Source organism: Elgaria multicarinata, chromosome 6 (assembly GCF_023053635.1).
Source record: "Elgaria multicarinata webbii isolate HBS135686 ecotype San Diego chromosome 6, rElgMul1.1.pri, whole genome shotgun sequence".
Lineage (NCBI taxonomy): Eukaryota > Metazoa > Chordata > Lepidosauria > Squamata > Anguidae > Elgaria > Elgaria multicarinata.
Window position 1 is genome coordinate 1,477,604 of NC_086176.1, and position 21,861 is coordinate 1,499,464.

Below are 21,861 nucleotides of genomic sequence, written 5' to 3' on the forward strand. Positions count from 1 at the left end.
TCACACAGCACATTGTTCAATTATGGAATTCACTACAACAAGATGTGGTGATGGCCACCAATTTGGATGGCTTTAAAAGGGAGTTGGATAAATTCCTGCAGAAGGCTATCAATGGCTACTAGTCTTGATGGTTATGTGCTACCTCCAGTATCAGAGGCAGTAAGCCTATATACACCATTTGCTGGGGAACTGTTGCACCTGTCCTGCTTATGGGTCACTGGTCGACAGCTGGTTGGCCACTGTGTGAACAGTGCTGGACAAGATGGACCCTTGGTCCGATCCAGCATGGCTCTTCTTCTTTCTTATGTTCTCACTCAGCTTATGGCCTTCACAAATATGCAACAGCCACTCTGGAGATTTGTGTCTATGTAGATTTATCAAACATTGACAGCCACCTTCATAGAGAACATAAGTAGAAAGCCAATTCTCATGCAATTTGACAAGACACTTCCCCACCATTTCAGTGTATGGGGCATGGCCTTTTATTTACATTACTGGAAATCAATCTGCACCCTGTGTTCTTTTGCAAACATTCCTAAAACAAACCTACAATTTTAGTGAAAATTGTAACCAGGTCTCAGAACCAGCTAATACCAAACATTCTGCCAACCCCCAACCAGTTGTACATAGCCTGTTCCTCATATGAGGCATGCCTAGAGAAGAGCAATTGTTCTGGAGGACACCAGGGTGGGAAAGACTGCAAATGAAACCTTTTGAATTCTAGCCCTCAACTTAAGTCTGAAATTAGGTGGGTTTGCCAAACAATTTGCTCCACAAAAACATTTTGCTAGTTTTTTAACAGCAAATTGTGGATACTGGAATATCCCTTCCCACCTAGTTCAATATTTGTTTTATTATTCCACAAAAAGACTATGTTTTCAATTGTCAGTACTTCCCATTTTAAATATCAGTACTACATTTGCTCTGAGGGCTTGGCTTAGAAGCACTGCAAAAAGAGCCACAAATTATTGCCAGCACAATGCCTTCGGATATTTAGCACAATAGTTAGCACATATATTAAAGCAAAGCGAATTGAATAAGAGATTCAGAGATCATCTCCTGACTGTCCAAGATAGATTCAATTCCCTCTACCCAATTTCCCCTTTCCTGAGGCTTAGTCACACAGCATGCTCCCTTTTATACTCAGACATTACTTGGTGGCATATGGCATCTAATTGCTCATTTCTAAACAGTTCACACATTACTGACAACAGTAGCTTTTCCCACTCTGCCAAATAGGAAGCTACAAGCCAATGCTTGAATCTGAACCCTCCACTTCACTATGGAATAAATCTGCCTTGCAGTTGTGCTTGGGCGAGTAGCAACTGCCCTCTACCATACATCTATGTGGCAAAGGACACAGTATGAACTCTCTCTGTCTCCTCGCCTAGAAGGTCTGATAACCCTTGAAGGAAGACATTAAGCCAGGCATACCTATCTTGGAAACCATGAACAATCCATGATCAAATATATGCCTCCTGTAAGAACTACTGGGCTTCGAGCAAAGAGTTACATTCTTGGGCTGACACGGGGCAGTATGGCCACCTCCACCACTGCTTGCCCTGGGCTCCCTATCCATGGAAACTCATTGCAGATAGAGGAAGAATGGGAGAAAAAAACCCCACACACCCCTTCATATACGTTCAGGGGGACACAAACATTACTGCAAGTCACCACTTCAACGTGGCTCCAAACACACACATACGCCAAAGCCCACCAAGAATGGGGTGACTAACTTCAACCAGAACAAGCAGACTGGTCACACATTCAGGTCAGAAGCCATCTACAAAAGCAATTCCCAATCACGGAGATAAGAAGAAGAAAATATTCAAGTCACACACAACCAGAGCTTTCAGCAAAAACTGAAAACACCACTGGCTGTGATTCTCCGTGAGCTAGGCTTTATCGCTATTAGTAAGAAAGCCCTATACCCTTTGCACTGAAAGTCAAAGTGGAACACCAGTTCCATTTTAGAATGAAGATGCCAATAAGGACCAGGCTGGGATTATCCCCCCTTGTATCCAATAGCCAATTTAAAATGGTGGTAAAAATGTTTGGGATACACTGAGGAAAAGAAATGGTCACTCTTAATTCTACTCAGTTGCATCACATTTGCAACTCTAACCCTAAACCAGACTTCAGGAAGTTATGCTCTGTTCCTCACACCAGCAGTAAGAAGCCAGCATCCTGAATAGGAAAAAAAGCACAATAGTGAACATACACTTTAGAGATAGATGAATTGTCTGCCCTTCTCTATCAAGGAGACCCTCTAAACAAACACATTAGTCTAGTTAAGCAACAGCATTTGTCTCTTGAAAGCAACTATTCTAAATCCATGTTATGATTTGGCAGGGTGAGGTGCTGCACTGCTGTAGACCATACTGTGCCTCTACACATGCCAAGAACCCTTATATAGTGGCAGAGGCAGATTTAAAGTAGGGGAAGCATAGCTGCAGATATGGGCCAGTCGGAGAGCAGAAGGCTCCCAGGCAACCCAAACTCCCCCTCTCCATCCCAGGGCACCAGCTGATAGGTCTTCAGTCTTGCTCCTAATGACCTCAAGTAATGTATTACAAAGGCCAATTATAGTGGCCACAACAGCAATGAAGTCAGCAATCTCTTCCCTTTTGAGTGCCCCTGTAGCCTGAAGAATCTTGGCTCAAACAGATGATACTATGAAGTATGTGCCAAGGAGTGCAAGGTCTCCTACTAGAAACTGGTTGTATTTCACAAGGAGAGTTGACACGCATTAGAAGAAAGGACATAAGCATGTACCATAACACACGACTCCAGATTATATCTCAATAAGCGAGTGCAATGGGGAACAGCAAATATTTAAGGAAGCAGCAGCCCAAAGGGCAAACTCAAGATCTACTAGAGGAAACACAGCACCAGTGCAGTTTTCTTAGAAAGCTACGTAAAAGCCATTCTGAATCATAGGGAAAGTGATTTGGGGCTTCTATCACTGCCAGTTTGCAGCTTGAGTACATTGTCCAGTGTCGCTTTTGCTCTGAGCCTAATATTTAGTTATAGTCTTGATTCGTAGGGTTGTTCTGCAGCAGCAGCACAGAAACTAAACACCTCTTAGGTCACTGAGAGCTATATCTGATCTTACATAGTCTGCCAGATTCCATTCATTTCCAGCACAAGTTCCTTGGGCACAGAGATTCAAGGAGTCTTTCTTCACTACTCTTTTGGTCTTGTATTTTTTCTGATTTATTCTCTTCCATTCAATGTGTGACATCTGCAAACACTGGGCCAGTTCGCATGATCGCTCTGGGATAAATGAGCCATGGTGGCTTGTTTAAGCTGCGGTGCATGCCAGGTGCCATTTGCCTAATCACCTGGCCGGGCATGGCCTTTCATGTCATCCGAAACCAGGCAGCATAGCTCGTTAGAGGGGAAAAACAACAGCCTATGTGGTATGTGAGGGCTGTTTAACCCTCACAGAATCCACCCCGCCAGGATTGGACAATATGACAACCCCCATCGCAGGGGTTGGTTATGCAAAATTGCACCAATGGGTGCCTACACGTGCCGCAGCCCACTTGGCCTATACATGCAATGGTGGGCTGTGGGCTGGTTTGATCATGTGAACTGGCCTGTTGACTTTAATTAACTCACAGTCACCAACATAAGAATGTTCTTTTGTCATCGATGCTGTCCATCAAAGCCATTCTATTCTGGTTGTTTTCACTGATTTCAGGCTCATTAGTTTGCCCTCTACTTCGTTGGCAAGTGCTGATGGCCTGCATTTTGCTGCAGCTCAACAGCTGTCAGGGTACTTAAAATCTTATGTGAGCACATTATCTGATGATTTGGATGCCATGACAACTGAGTGACAGATATTTATTTTCCTGAACCACTGCAGTTTTTTCACTGTTATCCCAAACTATACATTCACCAAGGGGGGAAATTCTGCAGTTTGTTTTGCAATTACTGCATAGCAGAGCTTCACACGAAACAGTTCCGCATGACAAACATCTTACACACGACGTATAGTAAAAGCAAAGCGATCTCCAATCAGATTCTTCCTCACAGTGGGACAACTGGTCATCTGAATCCAACACAGGGGAGGAAAGCAGAGGCATGCAACAGGAAATAAGTAGGAAAACTTTCTGAGAAAGGTTCTGCATCACAATCCTCTTCCCCTCTGTCTACTGCTCCATCCACATGATCCACAGCCAGACCTGGCCCATGTTTCTGTGCTGCCCATACACAAATTATAATGCTGCTGTTCTCCCCTATGTCTTATTGTATGTTCAACCGCAATCAATAACACATTAAATGATCAGGAGTTGACTGGGTCACTACTTTGTTATTTTCATTTTTTAATATCTGTCACTTCTCCATTTCCTCTCTTTTATAACTACGCTTATGCCATATGCAGCTAAGATGCCTGATCATATCTCTGGAAATGCAGGAGATCTCACTCAGCCAAAGTCATTCACATAGCTAAGAAAGATGTCTCATGAATTTTGGCACCACCAGCAATTGCCTAGTTTGCTACTATGGTTGGGACATAAGGCTTTTAGCCAAGAGCACCCTTATTGTCTATAAGAGCCATTTTCTTTGCCAGAAACTAGCTTCCTCCTACCCATAATGTATAAACTCATATTTCCTGCGATCTCTAGAAGCATCAAGTTATCTAGTTCCCCATTTCCATAGCACAACCACCTTTCCATAGCATAACCACCATTCAGAAATCTTTGCAAATCCCAGACATCATGGAAAGGATTCCCATTCACCTCTACACAAATCTTCCCCACTTACCCATAGACCTGGTTTGCACATAATGACAACCCAAATTATGGGTTAAGTAGGGGTTGTTGAATCCTGGATTATGTGTAAACCCAGAACTATGAGTTAACTATGGATTGTGTCATGTCTGACCCTGCTCCCCTTGGGTTGGAAGGAGGTGCTTCAGGTGATCAATCAGAATCAGACTCTGAAGTAGCGGAGTCGGCGCCAGAAACAGACCAACCTGTACCAGTGGAGGAGAAAGCTCTCACGGGCTCTTCACCAGCTGGGAGTGAACTCTCTCCAGAATGTATCTCATCAAAGGGCAAATAATACACAGTCAGTGGGAAGCCAACATTCTTCCGAGGAGGAGAGCACAGACAGGCTAGCTGATCCAAGAGTCCGCTGGCTACTAAAATGGGCGGAGCTAAAGGCGAGAGAAAGTTGGTCCAGCTCGCATCCCATCAGAAGCTGCCATAGAACTAGTCTCTTCTTGAAAGGACAATTGTCTCGCTTAGTTTGCATAGTTTTGCCTAGGGGGAAGTTCCTAGAGATTAGACTCTCTTCAGGTGGGAAGAGATGTTTATTGCTTGAATAAAGTCTCCCAAGAAGGCAGGAGGTTTTGAGAAACACAACAGCTTGTCCTTTCAAGAAGAAGAGAGACTAGTTCTGAGGCAGCTTCTGACAAAATGTAAGCTGGGCTTTAGGGCCAGAATTCAAGTTGAGGTTTCCTGTCTTCCATCTGCAGCGATTCTCTTCAATAATAATACTTAGCATTTGTATATTTTAATTGAGGTGGGGGCACTGGGTAATCCTTACAAAAAACTTCAGTTCTTTATTATCATCCTCATATTGTTGAAGGGGACTGAAGCTGAGAGAAGAGTACGGCCAAAGAAAAATATGAACTGAGGACTTTCTGGCTTGGAGACATTTTCTGAGAAGAAAAACTCAGTAAGACAACTTCCATGGTTGAAGGTGCCAAGGCTACTACTGTTGCCATTGCTTAAGAACCTGGGAAAACCCAAAGCCTCTGAAGAGAAGGCGGGTGGGCGTGGAGAAGCAGCAGTTAAAGAAGGCCGAATCTGGATGAGCGGTCAAACATTACAGAACACACAATTTATGAAGACATTGTAAGAGTCCAATTTCATCTGCTTTATTTTCTAACACAGAATTCTGTCTGAACACTCCAGGACCAGTGTTTTGTGCTAATCACTTATGGCAAAGCATAATCAAAAAGACTTGAATGATGGGGTGGGGGTGGGGAACCATGCTTCACGTTGACTCCTCTAGCCCTTCATACATATCATGGTACGCTCTTCTTCTTGATATGCAAGTCTCCATGCCAGAAAAAGATGTGCCACAGTGTTGAATTATACCCTCAAGATCAAGCGAAAACAAAAAGGCAAGGGAAGTCATCACTAGCAGTGCTCCCCAAGAGCTAGGACTCCCACAAAAGTTAATATTCAACAGCAAACTATAAGCACACCCAGATACAATTCCTTCACAGGTTCTTCTCTTTTTGCTGGCAACAGTGAGGACTGCTTCCAACATTTTTTCCTGAAAAGCACAGATGTGCTTTCAACCCAATCCTACACATGCTTACTCAGAAGTAGGCCCCATTGAGTTCAACGGACATGTGCATCTATTTCTACGTCTTTGCAAGTACTCACAAAAACAACATTAAGAGCGCAATCCTATATATGTTTAGATAGGGGGGAAAGTCCTAGAACTCCCAGCATGCTGGCTAGGAATTGTTGGGAGGTGTAGGCCAAAACATCTGGAAGGCCACAAGTTGCTCACTCCTGCTATACAAACTTACCTGGGAGTAAGTTTCACTGTGTTCAATAGGGATAATGTCTGATTGCGCATATGATTGTGCACGTAGCATTTTAAACTATGTAGTATTGGTAAGACATAATGTATTTTAAAAAAATGAATCTGAAATATCAGGGACACAATCCAGTTGTACACAATCCATTGTACATTAGGGTACAATCCCATGCATGTTTAGACTAAAAAAAGTCCTACAACTCTTAGTATTCCCCATCCAGCCACATAGGGCTTTTTCTGTCTAAACATGCCTAGGATTGCATCCTAAATCTCTTAACAAGAATCCAGTGGAAGAAACAGTCTGATATTCAGAGGGCAATACTTAGCACAAGATATTATTGGGACCATTCTAACTATCAAGTTGGGACAACACAATAAAAATCTGAATAGAAAGAAATACTGACACAAAGAAGCCCAGTGCTGGGACTTGACATTATTAAGAGTTTAATAGTCAAATTCCCATCTAGGTCCTGCAGGGGAACTTGATCAAAACCAGAATTTGGGCACTCACCTCTGGCTGACAGCTTCTTGGTATTGATGATTTTTGCAGCATACTCCTGGGATGATGATTTTTTCACACATCTGCGGACCACTGAAAAAGCTCCCCTAGAACAAAAAAGAAAAGCTGAACCTGTGAAACTGAGTTAAAAATGAAACCAATATCAAGAATTAAACTTAAAGCAAACAAATCTCAAGGTCCATTTTAAGATATTTAACCAAACCCCAAATGTACCCCACTTGTTTGCTCTGCTCAATAATTTTAGAGCTGAAAACAGGAAACAGTGAGAAACAGAAAAGAAGAGGGAAACCGGCCAGCAAAAGAGATGTATGAAAGGGTGACTAGGTGGGTTCAAAAATACTGACAAGTTATGGCTCCCTCAAAAGGTAGAAAGTGAGTTCTCTTGGGCTCCTCTGTGCCCTCCTCTGGCACAAACTCATTGCAACACCAACCTTCTCCAATTTGTGCCCCGCAGATGTTTTGGACCAACTCTCATCCGCCCAAGGCAGCATAGCCAATGCCAAGGGACGCTGGGGAATTGTGGTTCAAAATATCTGGTGGGCACCACATTGGAGAAGACTAGCTTAGGCACTAGTGCCCCTGTATCCTAACATCCCTATCTGTAAAATGGAGACAACAACTTCTATCTAATATGAAGACCACAGTGATGACTCAGTTAATTGGTATGTACATTACCCCCTTTAGATTACGACACACATTCAAGCAGGTGTGCTTGTCAGAAAAAGACCCCAGTTCCAGGAAAGTCAGGGGGACATGGGAACAGGCACTAGAAAGCAGCCCCACCAAAGCGTGACAGAGAGGGCAGTGTAAGTGCAAGAGAAGGGCAGTATCCAGGCAAGGTGAGGATGATGTATTAAGAGCCTTTTCAGAGGCAGGGAGGAGTAGGGGGGGAAGCAAATGGATCCCCAATGCTCCTCAGAGAGCCCAGAGAGCTCCGGCTATTGAGTGGTATAGAAATGTAATAAATAAATATATAAATAAATCATGTACATAAGGTAGCCTAGAATGAGGAACCAGTCAGGACAACACAGATAGATACAAACAGTTCTGAAACCAAAACCTAATCCTGGCCTGGGCAAGACATACACATTTCTTTCTGATCCACCTCCATTCTTGCATGTAATTTAGAAAGAAACTCATAGCTGGTGAATAAGATAAGCTTATGAGCTAGAAAAGTGGTTCAAAATATTGGGGGGTGGAGGAGAAAAAAGAAGCAGCAGCACCCAGGGACTGGTGCAAGAAAGGAGGAGGAATCAGATGCAGCATTACCTGGGTTCTGTCTACCCGGCTCCCCAGCCCCAATTTATTCATCCCGCCTAGAATGTGGGTGGGCATCTCTCTTGCAGAATACTGAAGGAGGACTAAGATCAAGGCTGGAATAACAGGGGTGGGGGTAGAAAAGCATCAGCACAGGGAACCTCCCTTGATGCCTGAGAAATGCAGCAATGTCCCTTGTTGTAGTGCAGAAAGGGGGGGGGAGAGAGAGAAGAGACTTTAAGTTACAGGCTGCAGCAACAGCAGGAAGGGTGGCATTAAGACAGAGAGAGTCTCTGGGCAAAGCAGTTCAATGGTGCTGGAATCACACATTTCTTTGGGCAGGAAAGAACAGCCCATGCGGATTCCAGCCCCAAACAGCACCAGGTTGCTTACCAGGTGGTAATCGCCTTTCAATGTATTTTCTTTAACTGCGTTGCCAATAATATAGGGAAGCACAGTACCTCTCTCCACCCCACCCCCACGCTGAAGCAGTTGTTCTAGCTCACTTTGGCCATTACAGAACCCGTCGTTTATTCCAGTGTAATGAAACCGAGGTACAATGGCGTGGTACAATACACAGGTGGAGCTGGAATAAAAGCCCGGGCCAAGGCTCTGGTCCCACCCCAGTAATAGTTAAGCAAAGTCGACATCGTATATACCGGGTAGGGGGAGAAAAGAGAAAGGGGAGTTCACTAGGAAGACTTCCTGAGTGCAAACTAAATTAGCCGAAGAGGACCAGAAAAGCAGAGCCCCGAGATAAAGGCGAAGGGACACCGGGGAAGGTGGGGGGAGCCAGGGGCAGGATGCAGTCAGGCAGCAGACAGTCGAGGGGTGCAAAGGGGAAGGCGCAGCGGTGGCGGCGGCGGCGTCCCGGCGCAGTAACAGCCCAGCTGCCGTTGACTGCGCAAAGCGGAGGAGGAGGAGGAGGAGAGAGGAGGAGGAAGAGGAAACCGAAGAAGAAACCGGCGAGGAGCGATCGGGCTGCGTACTTGCCGAGCTCCTCGTACAGCTGGTATTCGTCGGTGAAGCGGGTGCACGTTGCCGGGGTGGCCATGTTCGGGCTGCGGAAGGTGAAAAAGACTCGGCCGGCTGGCAAGCAGGCACGACAGGCACGTTGGCTCGCTCACTGCCGCCGCAGCAGCAGGGACATCGGACTGGGCGAGGCGACGGCGACCGGCGAGCTAGCCGGGCGGGCAGCGTCTCCCTCGCCACACACCTGGGCTACTCTGGCTGCTGCTGCTGCTGCGACGCCTATGACTACTTCGGCCTCCCTCGCTCGCTACCTCCGCCTCCTCCTGGAGCTGGTGCCGGCGCACTTCTCCGCCCAGCTGTGTGCTCCCCGCCCGCTTCACTGCGCACAGTCACCGCTCCCAGCAGAAAGAGGCGGGGGCGGTGGCGGCGGCGTCTGGAGCTGCGTGCGCCCAACACCGCGAGATCTTCGCGGGGAGGGAGCAGAGACGCCTCCGCCTCCTCCGCGCCCGCCCGCCCGCCTTCCTTGCCTCCGCCTACCAGGTCGCCTCCCTCCCCAGCGGGGTGGCTGGAGAGGCGCTGGCAGAGGGACGGCCTCTCTCCGGCCAGAGAGGCGCGGGCGGCCTCTGAGGCTTCTCCGTCGGGGAAAGATGTCTTGTAGCGGGCGGACGCGGCGACCCTGGAGCACTGCCGAAGCCCGAGGCGGGAAGCCAGACAAGGTCCACGCGCGCCAAACCCTCGCAAGGGTTTGGAGACGCGACCCTTACTTGAACGTAACTCCCCCCCGAAGCTCGCGGGGGGGGGGCTTACTGGCAAGTAAATGTGTGACGGTCCGGTGGCAGCCTTCCCACGCTCTCGCGAGCCAGGCCCAGGCTACAGCCAAGGAAGGGTGTAAAAGGAGGGGGCCGGCCTGGAAGGGAAAGCGGCTGCCACGGAACGAGGACGCCTTTCCCACGTCTCCTCAGGCACCACTGGGCAATAGGGCTGCTTCCCCTCCCCTTAAAGCGAAGATTAAAGTCCGGCCTCCAGTCCTCCCTCACCGCCGGAACGCCAAAACAAAAAGGGGGCGCGCGACCCACAGCTAACCCACATCAGCCCCACGGAACCGTTCAGAGTGTTCACACACGCCCTTGCTTGCACCCACAGAGGAGACGCCGCCGCCCCGCCTTCCCCGCTGCACGCAGGGACCGAGGCGCTGTCCCTCAGCCCGGCCTTCCCGTGTCTGTCCGCGCCAATCCGGCAAAAGCAGGAGGCGGCGGGCGGTAGCTCCCCTTTTGCGTACCCTCGGCCGGATGCGCTGTGGTGGACGGGGCAGGGAGGGCGGGGGTCTTCGCCTGGAATGTCCTTGTCGGAACAGGGCGGTCCGCAGAGAAGGGCTGTCCGCGCCCGCGCTTCGAGTGAGCCGCGTCTGTATGTGAGGATTTGCGCCTCAGCAGCAGAACGGATAGCGCTGGTATCCCTGCAGCAGGTGCAGAACACACAGGTGTATTGATCTTAAAACTTCTGCCCTAACTTAAAAGCAGCTTTCAAATGGGTGTGCGGGGAGGGGGGGGAGACAGAGCACTAAACCCTGCAGTAACCATACAAGTAATAGGCATATACTCAATAAAAGAGCAGGGGTCCAATGACAAATGAAGCAAGAGCAGGAACGCCACAAAGGGTCTGACATCGCTTCATATCTCGTAGGCCTAGTTCGCAGGGCGGGCACAGCCTCTGACACCGGAACAGCCATGATCAGATTGCCTGTGTTTGTTTGTTTTTAAGACAAAATTCCAGGATGCTGGCTATTCATAAGTTCTTAAATACAAAATAATAAAATAATTATTAAAACTTGAGAGTAGTTAGATGGTTATTAAAGACAGGACTTTTTTGGGTGGTGAGGCTATACCTGTGGAATTCCAGGATTCATGTTGCCTGTTTCCTCCTTCCAAATACAAGTCAAAGCTTCCTTTTTTAAGAAAACGTTTGTGGTAGACCATTTACTTATTTGTGCTATCCTGCTGGCTGGGTATTTTAAATTGTGATATATTATAATGTTTGGTTTTATTGTTAGCCAGCTTAGATGCCTGATACCTGGCAAAAAGGCAGCATATAAATATATCTCTACCTATAAAACGGAAAGTATGTGTGTGTCACATATGTCCCCAAATGTTTACCCACTTCCTCATATGGTACTGCCTTAATACTGTTCACCCAAACAGGTAAATAGATCAGAAAAAAAAATCTAAAAACACGAATTTTGGGGGTTTAAGTATTTTTTAAAATTTAATAAAAACCTAAGTTTATGCCTACAATTCCCAGCATGCCTTGGGTGGGAGGCCAGACTTACCGGCCTTTGGCAGCCATTGTGATTCTTAAAGTCAGTCAACCCAATTCCACATAAAAGGAAACAACCCACATAAATGGGCTGCATCCATTTCCTCCCAGCTGCCACGTGTGGTTTTAAAATCATAACTAGATACAACAGTGTGTCTTTGAGAGGCCGAACTCTGGACATGCTCAAAAGCACACTGTCTTGATATCGCTGTTTTTTCAGAAACTGAGGGAAGCACATGCGCAGCCTTCACCCTTAAGAGGGAGGGAGGGGAGGGAAGCACTCTGCGCATGCCCAGAAACAAGCTTGATGAAGGGGGGCAAGTGCCCGGCACAGTCCCGGCCCTTCAGTACAGGATCCTGATGGAGCATTTTGTGAATGAGAAGTGTGGGCTGAGGCAGTCCCCAGCAGGACTTGGACAGAGCTGTGAGCATCCACTAAGAGCTGAGGACATGGGCACCTGAGGGCTGCCAAAGGCATGCTGGGAAGTGTAGTACTGGCATGTCACTATTTCTCAGTCCTAACTCTGCACCCACTTCCCTGACCTCTTGCTAACTGTCTTTGTTCTCCTTCTGACTTTCCCCAACTGCCCCTCACCCCACCCACCATTCCATTCTAGCCTCAGCTGTCAGTCATTCCTCCATTCACTCTTCTGTTTCAATGGTATAGTCAGGTTTTTACATAAAAATCATAAATTTTATTTAATAATTTTTCCATTGGTCTTGGAATTTTGTGGTTTAGTTATAACAGGAAAAATCCTGCAGCATAAAAAATCCCATCAAGTTAAAAGGCCTTGGAAAATTAATTTGTAAAATAAAATTACTTGGCACTTAAAAGCAATTACTGCAGTCACTAGGCAAGCCTGCCTGGGGAAAAGAAATCCATAAGCAGGGTGCCACAACTAAGAAGGCCCGCTCTCCAGTTGTCTTCCACCACACCTCAGACGGTGTTCAAAGATGAATATGTTATTCAGGGACCTAGGCTTATGCCTACAGCTTTCAGCATGCCTTGGGTGGGAGGGAAGATTTATCAGGCTTTGGTAGCCATCATCTGGAAATGGCTTGCCATCCTGGGCCTGAAGGGAAAGTGCTTGGAGAGTGAAAATAAACTAATTTCATTTGTTTAAAGGTTAACTCACAGGCCTAGTACTTTAAGATGATTACCTCACAGACATGTATCTTAGGGAGCCCAGGCTACGCCAGGTACAAACTTGAAATTTGGCATGCTGATAGGTCTGGCTGTACAATGTACCAGAAAAATCTAAACACATGAAATTTTGGATTTAAAATATTTTTAATGAATTTAATATAAAACAGGCTTATGCTTACAACTCCCAGCATGCCTTGGGTGGAACTCCCAAGAGTCTTCTCTTGCCACCAAACTATGACTCATGGTCATGACCAGTACAAATTGCTATTATTTCTTCAGGACATTCTGTTGTCCATCAACCAGGGGTTAACGGCTGCTACCCCAGCGCGTTAGTAGCCAATCAAACACATGAGGCTGGAGAATACTCTTAATCCATTTACTTCCAATACTGCAGTATGGGGGTGCTCTCGGGTTCTACAAAATAGAGGCACCAAGAACAAAGGGATCTCACAGTATATATAGGCCCTGACTACAAGAGGGTGTTAGTCTCTTTCTAACCCTTCCATTGGTCAGTTCTGGATTAGCAACTTAAGTTACATTCAATTTTCAAGTTGGTGCACAATCAATGAGTCATAGGTTACATTCGATGCTCCATTGGTCGAAAGTTTTTCCCTTTGTCTGCTAGCACATGATGTCCACCATTAAGGAATGCAAATCTGGCATGTAGCCACCTGTAGCCACCCTTTGGCAGAGAAGCCATCTTTAACCCTTGGCACATTACATTCTTAGGCAAGATGAAATCTCTTCCTGCCTCTAACAGTTCCATAAATAAAATTTCTTCAGCAGGAGATACTGAAAATTGCTTTATCCTCTATGTGGCTCCATAGTAATGCCACCAGCACCATAAGGTGATGGGTTGACCATTTAACTAATAAAAAGTAAAAGTTAAAAAGTGCCATGGTGTGTCTTCAGAGTGCAGGTATGTCAGATAAAAGGCCCAAGTCACTGAGATCTGCTTCCCTACTATATGTTATTCAGATATCTGGGCAGTGCTGGGTATATTTTGAAAACATATTCTTAGGTTTGCATCTTTTATAGCTGATAGGGTGTTGTGTGTCCTGATTGTTTTTAAAGTTTGGACAGCTGCTCCAACCAAGGCATGATGGGAGGTGTAGGTATTTCAGGTAAAACAAAAAATGTGGTTTATCACGAAGCTGTAATTTAAAATACAGTTCTTATTAACACAATTTCCCATGTATTCTAACAAAACAATTTACTAACTCAACCAAGCTAAAAAAAACCCAAACCACCTATTCATGGACCCGAGCAATGCCGGGCATATCAGCTAGTATTAAATAAAACTTTCCCTAGACTATAATTTTAAGTTGCAGGTAGTTCCCAAGCATTACTTTATTAAATACTATTCTTGCACCTTTGGCATAACACTTCCTTTAATACTTGCCTAGCCAATGGGTCATCAACTTCTACAAAATAATGTTGCAGTATGATTTAAGACAAATATGGTTTCATGATGCAGCTGAAAAGGGTATTCAGTTAGGGTGCAACTTCTCTGTCCATAACAGGATAATACTGCTAATCTTACTTTTAAAATGGAACACTTTATTACTTTAAAAAATTACACATCTTACAAGGGTGTAACACCTAGGATTGTGCTCTTAGACATTTGAGAACAGTATTTTAGGACTGAATTCCTTGCAAAATTATACTTTCTCTTCCCAACTAGAACCCACCTAGAATGGACAAGAATAAGACAAGACAATTTATAACTATTTTGCAAAAGAGAGAGAAAGAGTAAAGTTAGACACATGAGAATAATATTTTAGAAATGGGACCAATGCATTATTAAAATTTTATTAACTCCCTCTAAGCCCAAACATATTTTTAAAAAGTAGCCAAGAAAACTAATTATTAGAGCCAACCAAATTTAAATGTCACATTGAACTAGATAGGAGTGATACACTGTCTCATAATGTCCACAGATTTAATGGTTAAAATTTTTTCAAGTGAATTAAGTTAAAATATATGTTTATCAAATGTTTATTTCATATTATTGTGTATTATGTAGTATTGTTTTATATTGTATTGATGTATTGTTTGATGTATTAAATAAAATGAAATAAAAATTTCTCAAATATACACCTTTCTCTCTAAGCCAGAAATAAAATTAGCGGCCACTAGAAATTTAACAGAGTTTGAACGAATGGCAGTGGGATATAATGGAGTAACAAAAGGTTTGACCTCCAATCTTTATAAGTGGATAGTAAGTCAAGAAGTCGGTACTAGTGATCCACTCAGGATGGACTGGGAAGCGGATTTAGGAATCCATATTGAAGAAAAAGATTGGAATATTTTGTAAGACAGAGGTATATTTAAATCAATATCAAGAAAAAATATTGAATTAATGCTAAAACTAACTCACAGATGGTATTTGATGCCCAGAAGAATATGATGAGTCCAGGGTCATCCCCACTGTGTTGGAGGGGATGCTCCGGAGAAGGGACGTTCATACGCTTGTAGTGGTCCTGCCCTAAGGCGAGTGTTTATTGGGAAAAAGTGTTCCAGGAGATCAGTTCGATAACTGGACAATGGGTCCACCCATCTCCTCATTTAGCTCTGTTAAATTTATATAGGGGGACCAGATATTAAGCTCTTAAATAAGGAATTAATAAACCATCTATTATTGGCTGCTAGATGGTTGATAGCTAAACACTGGAAGGATGGCAAAGGGCTTACGACTAAAAACTGGTTTCAAAGGGTTTGGCAGATTGCCCTCTTAGAAAAGCTGACGCAAAAAGTGAGGAAAGTAAGAGGACAACAAAGTGAAGATAAATTTGAGGGGGTATGGTGGGAATTTATTAATTATGTGAATAAAGAAGAAGGTGGGAGAACACCCCCACCAGCATACTTAGAAATATGGGAAACATACGTAGAAGGGTAAAGAGAGTTAGTCCCAGGATACCCTAAGTTGAATTGTATTGAATGGAATTTAAATGAAATCAAATTAACTAATCAATGTTAAATATTTTATACCCAGGCGTGTATAATTAATTAAGTGTGTGTGTGTGTGTGTGTATAGACTCCAAATGTACATATGCGACACATTAGTTGACCCTTGTAACAAGAATCACACAATAACAAAAACAAAATGTTAAAGGTGCAGATATTTAAGATAAGAAACTGATAAATTCTAAAAATAATAATAATGCATGTGCACATGCATGAATAATAATAAAAAATGTCCACAGATTTCATTTACTTCTACTAGTTCTGGGCAATAAAAAGTATGTGTAAGAACAATCTGGAACTCTAGTGAACCAAAGTCACATGATATATTGGAATGTATGTGAGTGAAGCACTAACCCACAAAACATCCAGAGCATTGGCGAAGTGGGGCGGGTGAAAAGAGCATTTTGTTGATTTCCAGAGGTAGGGTGATTTAAAAAAAGAAAGGAAGGTTTTTCAGTGTTTGTGGGAGCATCTAACCAGAACAAACCCAAACTGTCAAGGATGCACAATGTTGATTCTACTCATATGTTGAGAAAGTGAACATAAATATCAGTAAAATATACCATAAATCAATAATTTTAATAAAGAATGAATGAAATAACCATGCAGAGAATTTTACAGAGAGGATTAAAAAAATGGCATCATTATTTCCAGACATTTGAAATCTGTAATGTATTCATATAAAAAGAAATATTTTTGTATGTCCTCGATAGGCTTGAAAACTGTACATCTGATTGGTATGAACTTTCAGGTTTTGTCATATTGCCATCTGGGATGGTTTTAGGCATAGTGAAAAATTTGTCTGCCATCTTGAAACAAAATGGTAGTCAATCAAAATGTTCAGATTCTCACTGCTTCTATATCATTTGCTCAATTGTTATTAAACTTTCAGGACTTGTTGAACCTTAATCTGGGGTGGTTTTAAGCATAGTGAAAATTTCAACTGCCACTTTGAAATTCCAACCAAACTTTGCATCATGATTCAGCACTGCAGCAAGCAGATTTTAACCATACAAAATAACATCTGCCATCTTGAAACAAAATGGTGGCCAATCAATTTTTAAAAATATTTACACCTTCAATACTATTTGATTGATTTCAACCAAACTTGGAATGATGATTCAAAACTATAACAAGCAAATTTTAACCATACCAAAAGCACTATAAAATTAAAAGCAATTAGTAAACAACAATTGAAATTGGCTGAAAAGTATTATTATTATTATTATTATTATTATTTATTTATTTATATAGCACCATCAATGTACATGGTGCTGTACAGAGTAAAACAGTAAATAGCAAGACCCTGCCGCATAGGCTTACAATCTAATAAAATCATAGTAAAACAATAAGGAGGGGAAGAGAATGCAAACAGGTAAAGGGTAGGGTAAGCAGGCACAGGGTAGGGTAAAACTAACAGTAGAAAGTAACAGTAGAAGTCTGCACAACATCAAGTTTTAAAAGCTTTAGGAAAAAGAAAAGTTTTTAGTTGAGCTTTAAAAGCTGCGGTTGAACTTGTATAAATACAATATACAGGTAAATTCATGGCAGAGGCATGGCTTCATTCAAATAGGGCAGGCACAATGTTTCAACTCTGACAAGTTTGTAGTATATTGCATCAAATTAAAGGCTCTTCCCAATCTGTGTGAAGCCAAGTCCATTTTCTAGTCTTTCTATAGAAGTATTCTTATTACATAGTTTTTAGAAATCATTTCGAGGGGAGTAAAGGCTGGGTTACAGTATATAAACACTTTTGACTTAAATTCTAAAAGAAAATATTTCATAATCCAAAGCTGTTCAATATTTCAGGGGGGGAAAAGGTCCTCAAGAAAAAAAATGGGGGAGATTTCCCCTTGAATTTCCTTGGTGGTTTTTCCAGGCTTTCACATCTCTACTCATTTCATGTGTATCAAACAACAACTGATTTGACACACTTAACCAGGGCTTCAGAATTTCAAGCTTGGGGACCAAATCTGGCTGTCCAAGGGTCCGAGTTTGGCCCTCTGATGTTTCCCAGGTAGCCACACATGCCTTTCCCCAACCATGCACTGGTGGTTTCCTGGCTTGTACAGTTCCCCCCCGCCACATACACACCTATTCTAAAAGGCACCTTTCCTAAAACTTTAGTTACTGGCTGCGTAACTGAGATGAATGGAATGGGAGGGGCATTGAGCCTGCTCTTCAAGGCACACACACATTTCCACAAAGGGAGGAGATCTTCATACTGAATGTGTTGCCATTAGCCCTAGGAGATTTTGAACATTGCTTTGGGTAGTCATAGAAGGAAGTCAGCATTCCCTTTTTGGTTCATCTTGTACAGTTTCAAGAGGAAACTCCATAATAGTTTTGCAGAAACTTTATTAAAAAGATTGAGCATATGTTGCAGTAGAGACATGAGTGCCCCTAAGCTTGCATAGGGTTTTAAGTACATCCATTAGAATCCAGGCTGGGGAGCTGCCTAGGCGCTCTGAAAGCCCTGAGGCGGGTGTGCAGTGGCTCTGCATCACTAATATACCATAGCAGCCATCTCGCAGCCATTGTGGGCCTTTCCTGTGAAATTGTGAGGTAAAAAAATCCGGGACTTATCCCCACTTTTTTACCAGAATGGTGCATCCACTGTCTAACCTCACTCCAGCGTCCTATTGAAGGGCGTTCCCAGGCAGATGGCAGCCCCTGACTGGCCACAGCCTACCAGGGCAGGGGGCAGGCTGGCGAGCTAAATGGCCACCGGAAAGCCCGCAACCTCCCTCTACACTGGGATTAGCCGTTGCTACCCCGCAACAGAGAAAGCACAGGCTTTCTTTAAAGGTGGAGGCAACACAGCGCCATCTAGTAGCCCCGCAGTCTCTTAAATAAATCAGACTTGGACATGAGACTTCCAATCACTGATTCCTACACTAGAGGGGCAACTTTATTATCATATGGCTTAAAAGTTCAGAGTTCTCTACTCTGACACAATGTCTTTTTACATCTCATAAGAATAAGCCAAATATTTAATCTTGTTTTTAATGCAAACTGTCAGGATCTGTCCTGCAGCACTATCTGGTGGCCACAGTGCACCTTGCCGGCTGCAGAGTAGTTGCAGGACCCAGGCCCATTTCAGCAGCATTCCCAGATGAGCTGATGCAGACCAGCTGGGAGCTGCCAGGAAAGGGCTATATAAGAAGGGCACTTCCACTCCAACCTTTGCCGCAGTTACATGGTTTCCTATAGCATGTTCCTGTGATTCCAGACCTTGCCTGACCATGCCTTTTGCCTCCGGCCCTGCTTGGACTCTGTTTTGCTTTGGACTCCGAACCCTGCTTGCTTATGTACTTTGCCCTTTGCCTCTGGCCCTGCCCGGATTCTGCTTGCCGGTTCCACCGCTGTCCATCCTGGCATTCCTGCACTGAGGCCTTGTTGCCCACACCCCGGACCTTGACAGTTTGCTGTGGCCAAACACTATGCCCTGACCAGGAACAACATGGACGGTGCCCAAGCTGGAGGTCTCTCTGGGGTACTGCACACCCTGCAAACCCAGGTGGACACACTCCATGCTGAGCTCCAAGCCCTATGAGCTGCCCGAGCAGCACCTCTGCCCCCTCGCCCAGCACCAGCTGCTCCACTACCTGAGCAATTCAGTGGGGAGCGGAAGGCTCTTCAAGGGTTTGTGAACCAGTGCTGGCTGCTCCTCAAAACCTGTCCAGAAGCCTACCCCACCCAGCAAAGCCGTGTTTGTCTCATAATCAGCCTGTTTTCTGGCCCAGCCCTCACTTGGGTCTCTCCATACCTTGAGGGCAACGACCTGTTATTGGGGAACCTCAATGGCTTTATCCAAGCTCTGGAGGGCATGTTCGGGGACCAGAATCGGGCCCATTCTGCTGAGCTGACACTGAGGCGGGGTCACGATCCGTCGCCGAGTATGCGGCCGAGTTCCATTGCCTTGCGGCAGACACCCTGTGGAACGAGACCGCCCAGAGGTTTCATTTCCGGTTAGGTCTGCATCCCTGTATCAAGGATGAATTGGCCCATGTAATCTTGCCAGTTGCACTGCCTGCCTTCATCACCTTCTGCCTCAACGCTGATGCCCGTCTGTCCAAACGAAGCACCGAACGGCGGGATTGGCACTCTCTGGGGAAGCAGGGTAGGCCAGACCCAGGACCTGGCCCTGAGCCCATGCAGGTCGAGGGCACCCAGCAGCCACTATTGAACGCTGAAAAAGAACAACGGCGTTCAGCGAACCTCTGCCTGTATTGCATCCAGGAAGGCCATTATGCAGCTGGCTGTCCAGCCAAAGCATCACTGCCAGGAAACGACCAGCCCCAGTGGTGCTAGGGGCAGCCTGGCCGTGGCCTTTAACCTCTCTACCCCAATTCCTGGTGCCCATCAGCCGTATTCTGCCCCAGGGTGGACTTCTACTGTGGGAGGCCCTGATCGATCCAGGGGCCTCATCCAATTTTATAGACTTGGGCTTCGCCAAGAAATACCAGGTACCCTGCTGCTCCAAGCCAGTCCCGCTTCTGGTCGAAGGCCTTGATGGGACTCCGCTTGCCTCTGGGCCAGCGACTCATGAGACTTGCCCCCTGGCCATGCTTATCGCACCCAGGCACCAAGAAGTGCTCACTTTCGATCTAGTCCAGACACCCCATTGTCCCATCATTTTGGGGATTTCGTGGTTGTCCCAACATGACCCCACCATCGACTGGAGCCAGAGGACCCTCCAATTTATGTCCCCACACTGCCGGAAGGTCTGTGCCCAGCCTCCGGTGCTGCCTTCAATCCCTGGCCTGCCAAAGAAGCCTTGCTCCAAGCTGCGCAGCACCACAATGGAGGAATCTTCTGCTTCGAACCTGGCAGCCCTCCCAGACCAATATTGTGATCTGGCCGACGTCTTTGAAAAGAAAGGTGCCGAGACTGCCTCCGTATTGCCCGTATGACTGCCCCATCAACCTCCAACCCGTGGCAGAAATCCCTTTTGGGCGCATCTATGCCCTCGCAGCTCTGGAGCTGGTGGCACTCTGGGACTACCTGCAGGACAACCTGGCATGAGGATTCAGCCGCCCTTCTACCTCCCCCATAGGGCCCCCCCCATTTTCTTTGTGAAGAAAAAAGATGGGGGGTTTCGGCCCTGCATTGACTACCATAAATTGAACCAGGTCACAGTTATGAACCGGTACCCCCTACCTCTCATCCCTGAGCTCTTTGAGCAGTTGCAGGGAGCCAAGATCTTTACTAAACTGGACTTGCGGGGGGCATACCTGGTGCGCATACGGGAGGGGGATGAATGGAAAACCACGTTTCACTCCCAGTATGGTCATTTTGAGTACTGGGTGATGCCCTTCAAACTCTGCAATGCTCCCACCACCTTCCAGCACTTCGTAAATGATGTCCTGCGTGATATGCTGGACCGCTTTGTTATCACATATTTGGACAACATTTTGATCTTTTCAGAAACCCTGGAAAAACTCCACCAACATGTCCACTCAGTCCTGTAGCACCTCCGGGAGCATAGATTATATGCCAAACTAGAGAAATGTGCTTTTCACCTGGAAACCATGGACTTTCTGGGCTATATTATCTCCCCCGCCAGTCTCCAGATGGACCCCCAGAAGGTCCAGGCAGTCATGGATTGGGATCACCCCAGGGACGTGAAGGGAGTCCAATGATTCATTGGATTTGCCAACTTTTACAGGCGCTTCATCTAGGGGTTCTCGCACATCATTGTGCCCATCACTGCCATGGTCTGAAAGGGTGTGAAGTTCCAATGGACCCCTGCGGCGGAAGAGGCGTTCGACAGACTAAAAGCAGCCTTCACTTTGGCCCCCATCCTAGTCCACCCAGACCCGCAGCTCCCCTTCACAGTGGAGGCCGATGCCTCCAGTCAGGCCCTTGGGGCAGTCCTGTCCCAACAGCAAGGACCGCAGCAGCTCCTTCACCCCTGTGTATTCTTCTCACGCCTGCGGAGAAGAATTATGTCTGGGACAGGGAGCTCCTGGCCATCAAGAAAGCCTTCGAAGAGTGGCGTCATCTTCTTGAGGGAGACATGCATCCCATACAGGTCCTCATTGACCACCAAAACCTGGAACACTTCCAAGCAATGAAGTGCCTCAGACCATGCCAGGCTTTGTTTTTTTTA

At 45.5% G+C, this 21,861-nt stretch overlaps 1 protein-coding gene across 10 annotated transcripts in view; it reads right to left on the minus strand.

The window, feature by feature from the left end:
* CAMK2G (calcium/calmodulin dependent protein kinase II gamma) overlaps nucleotides 1-21,861 on the minus strand; it is a 566,994-nt gene that overhangs the window by 211,476 nt on the left and 333,657 nt on the right. For all 10 annotated transcript variants that reach the window (XM_063128863.1, XM_063128860.1, XM_063128862.1 and 7 more), the window contains exons 2-3: nucleotides 9,337-9,413; nucleotides 7,082-7,176 (exon numbers count right to left, since the gene is read on the minus strand). In XM_063128863.1, the coding sequence (XP_062984933.1) occupies nucleotides 7,082-7,176; nucleotides 9,337-9,401 (160 nt within the window). In that variant the 5' untranslated portion in view covers nucleotides 9,402-9,413. The remainder of the gene's footprint in view (nucleotides 1-7,081; nucleotides 7,177-9,336; nucleotides 9,414-21,861) is intronic.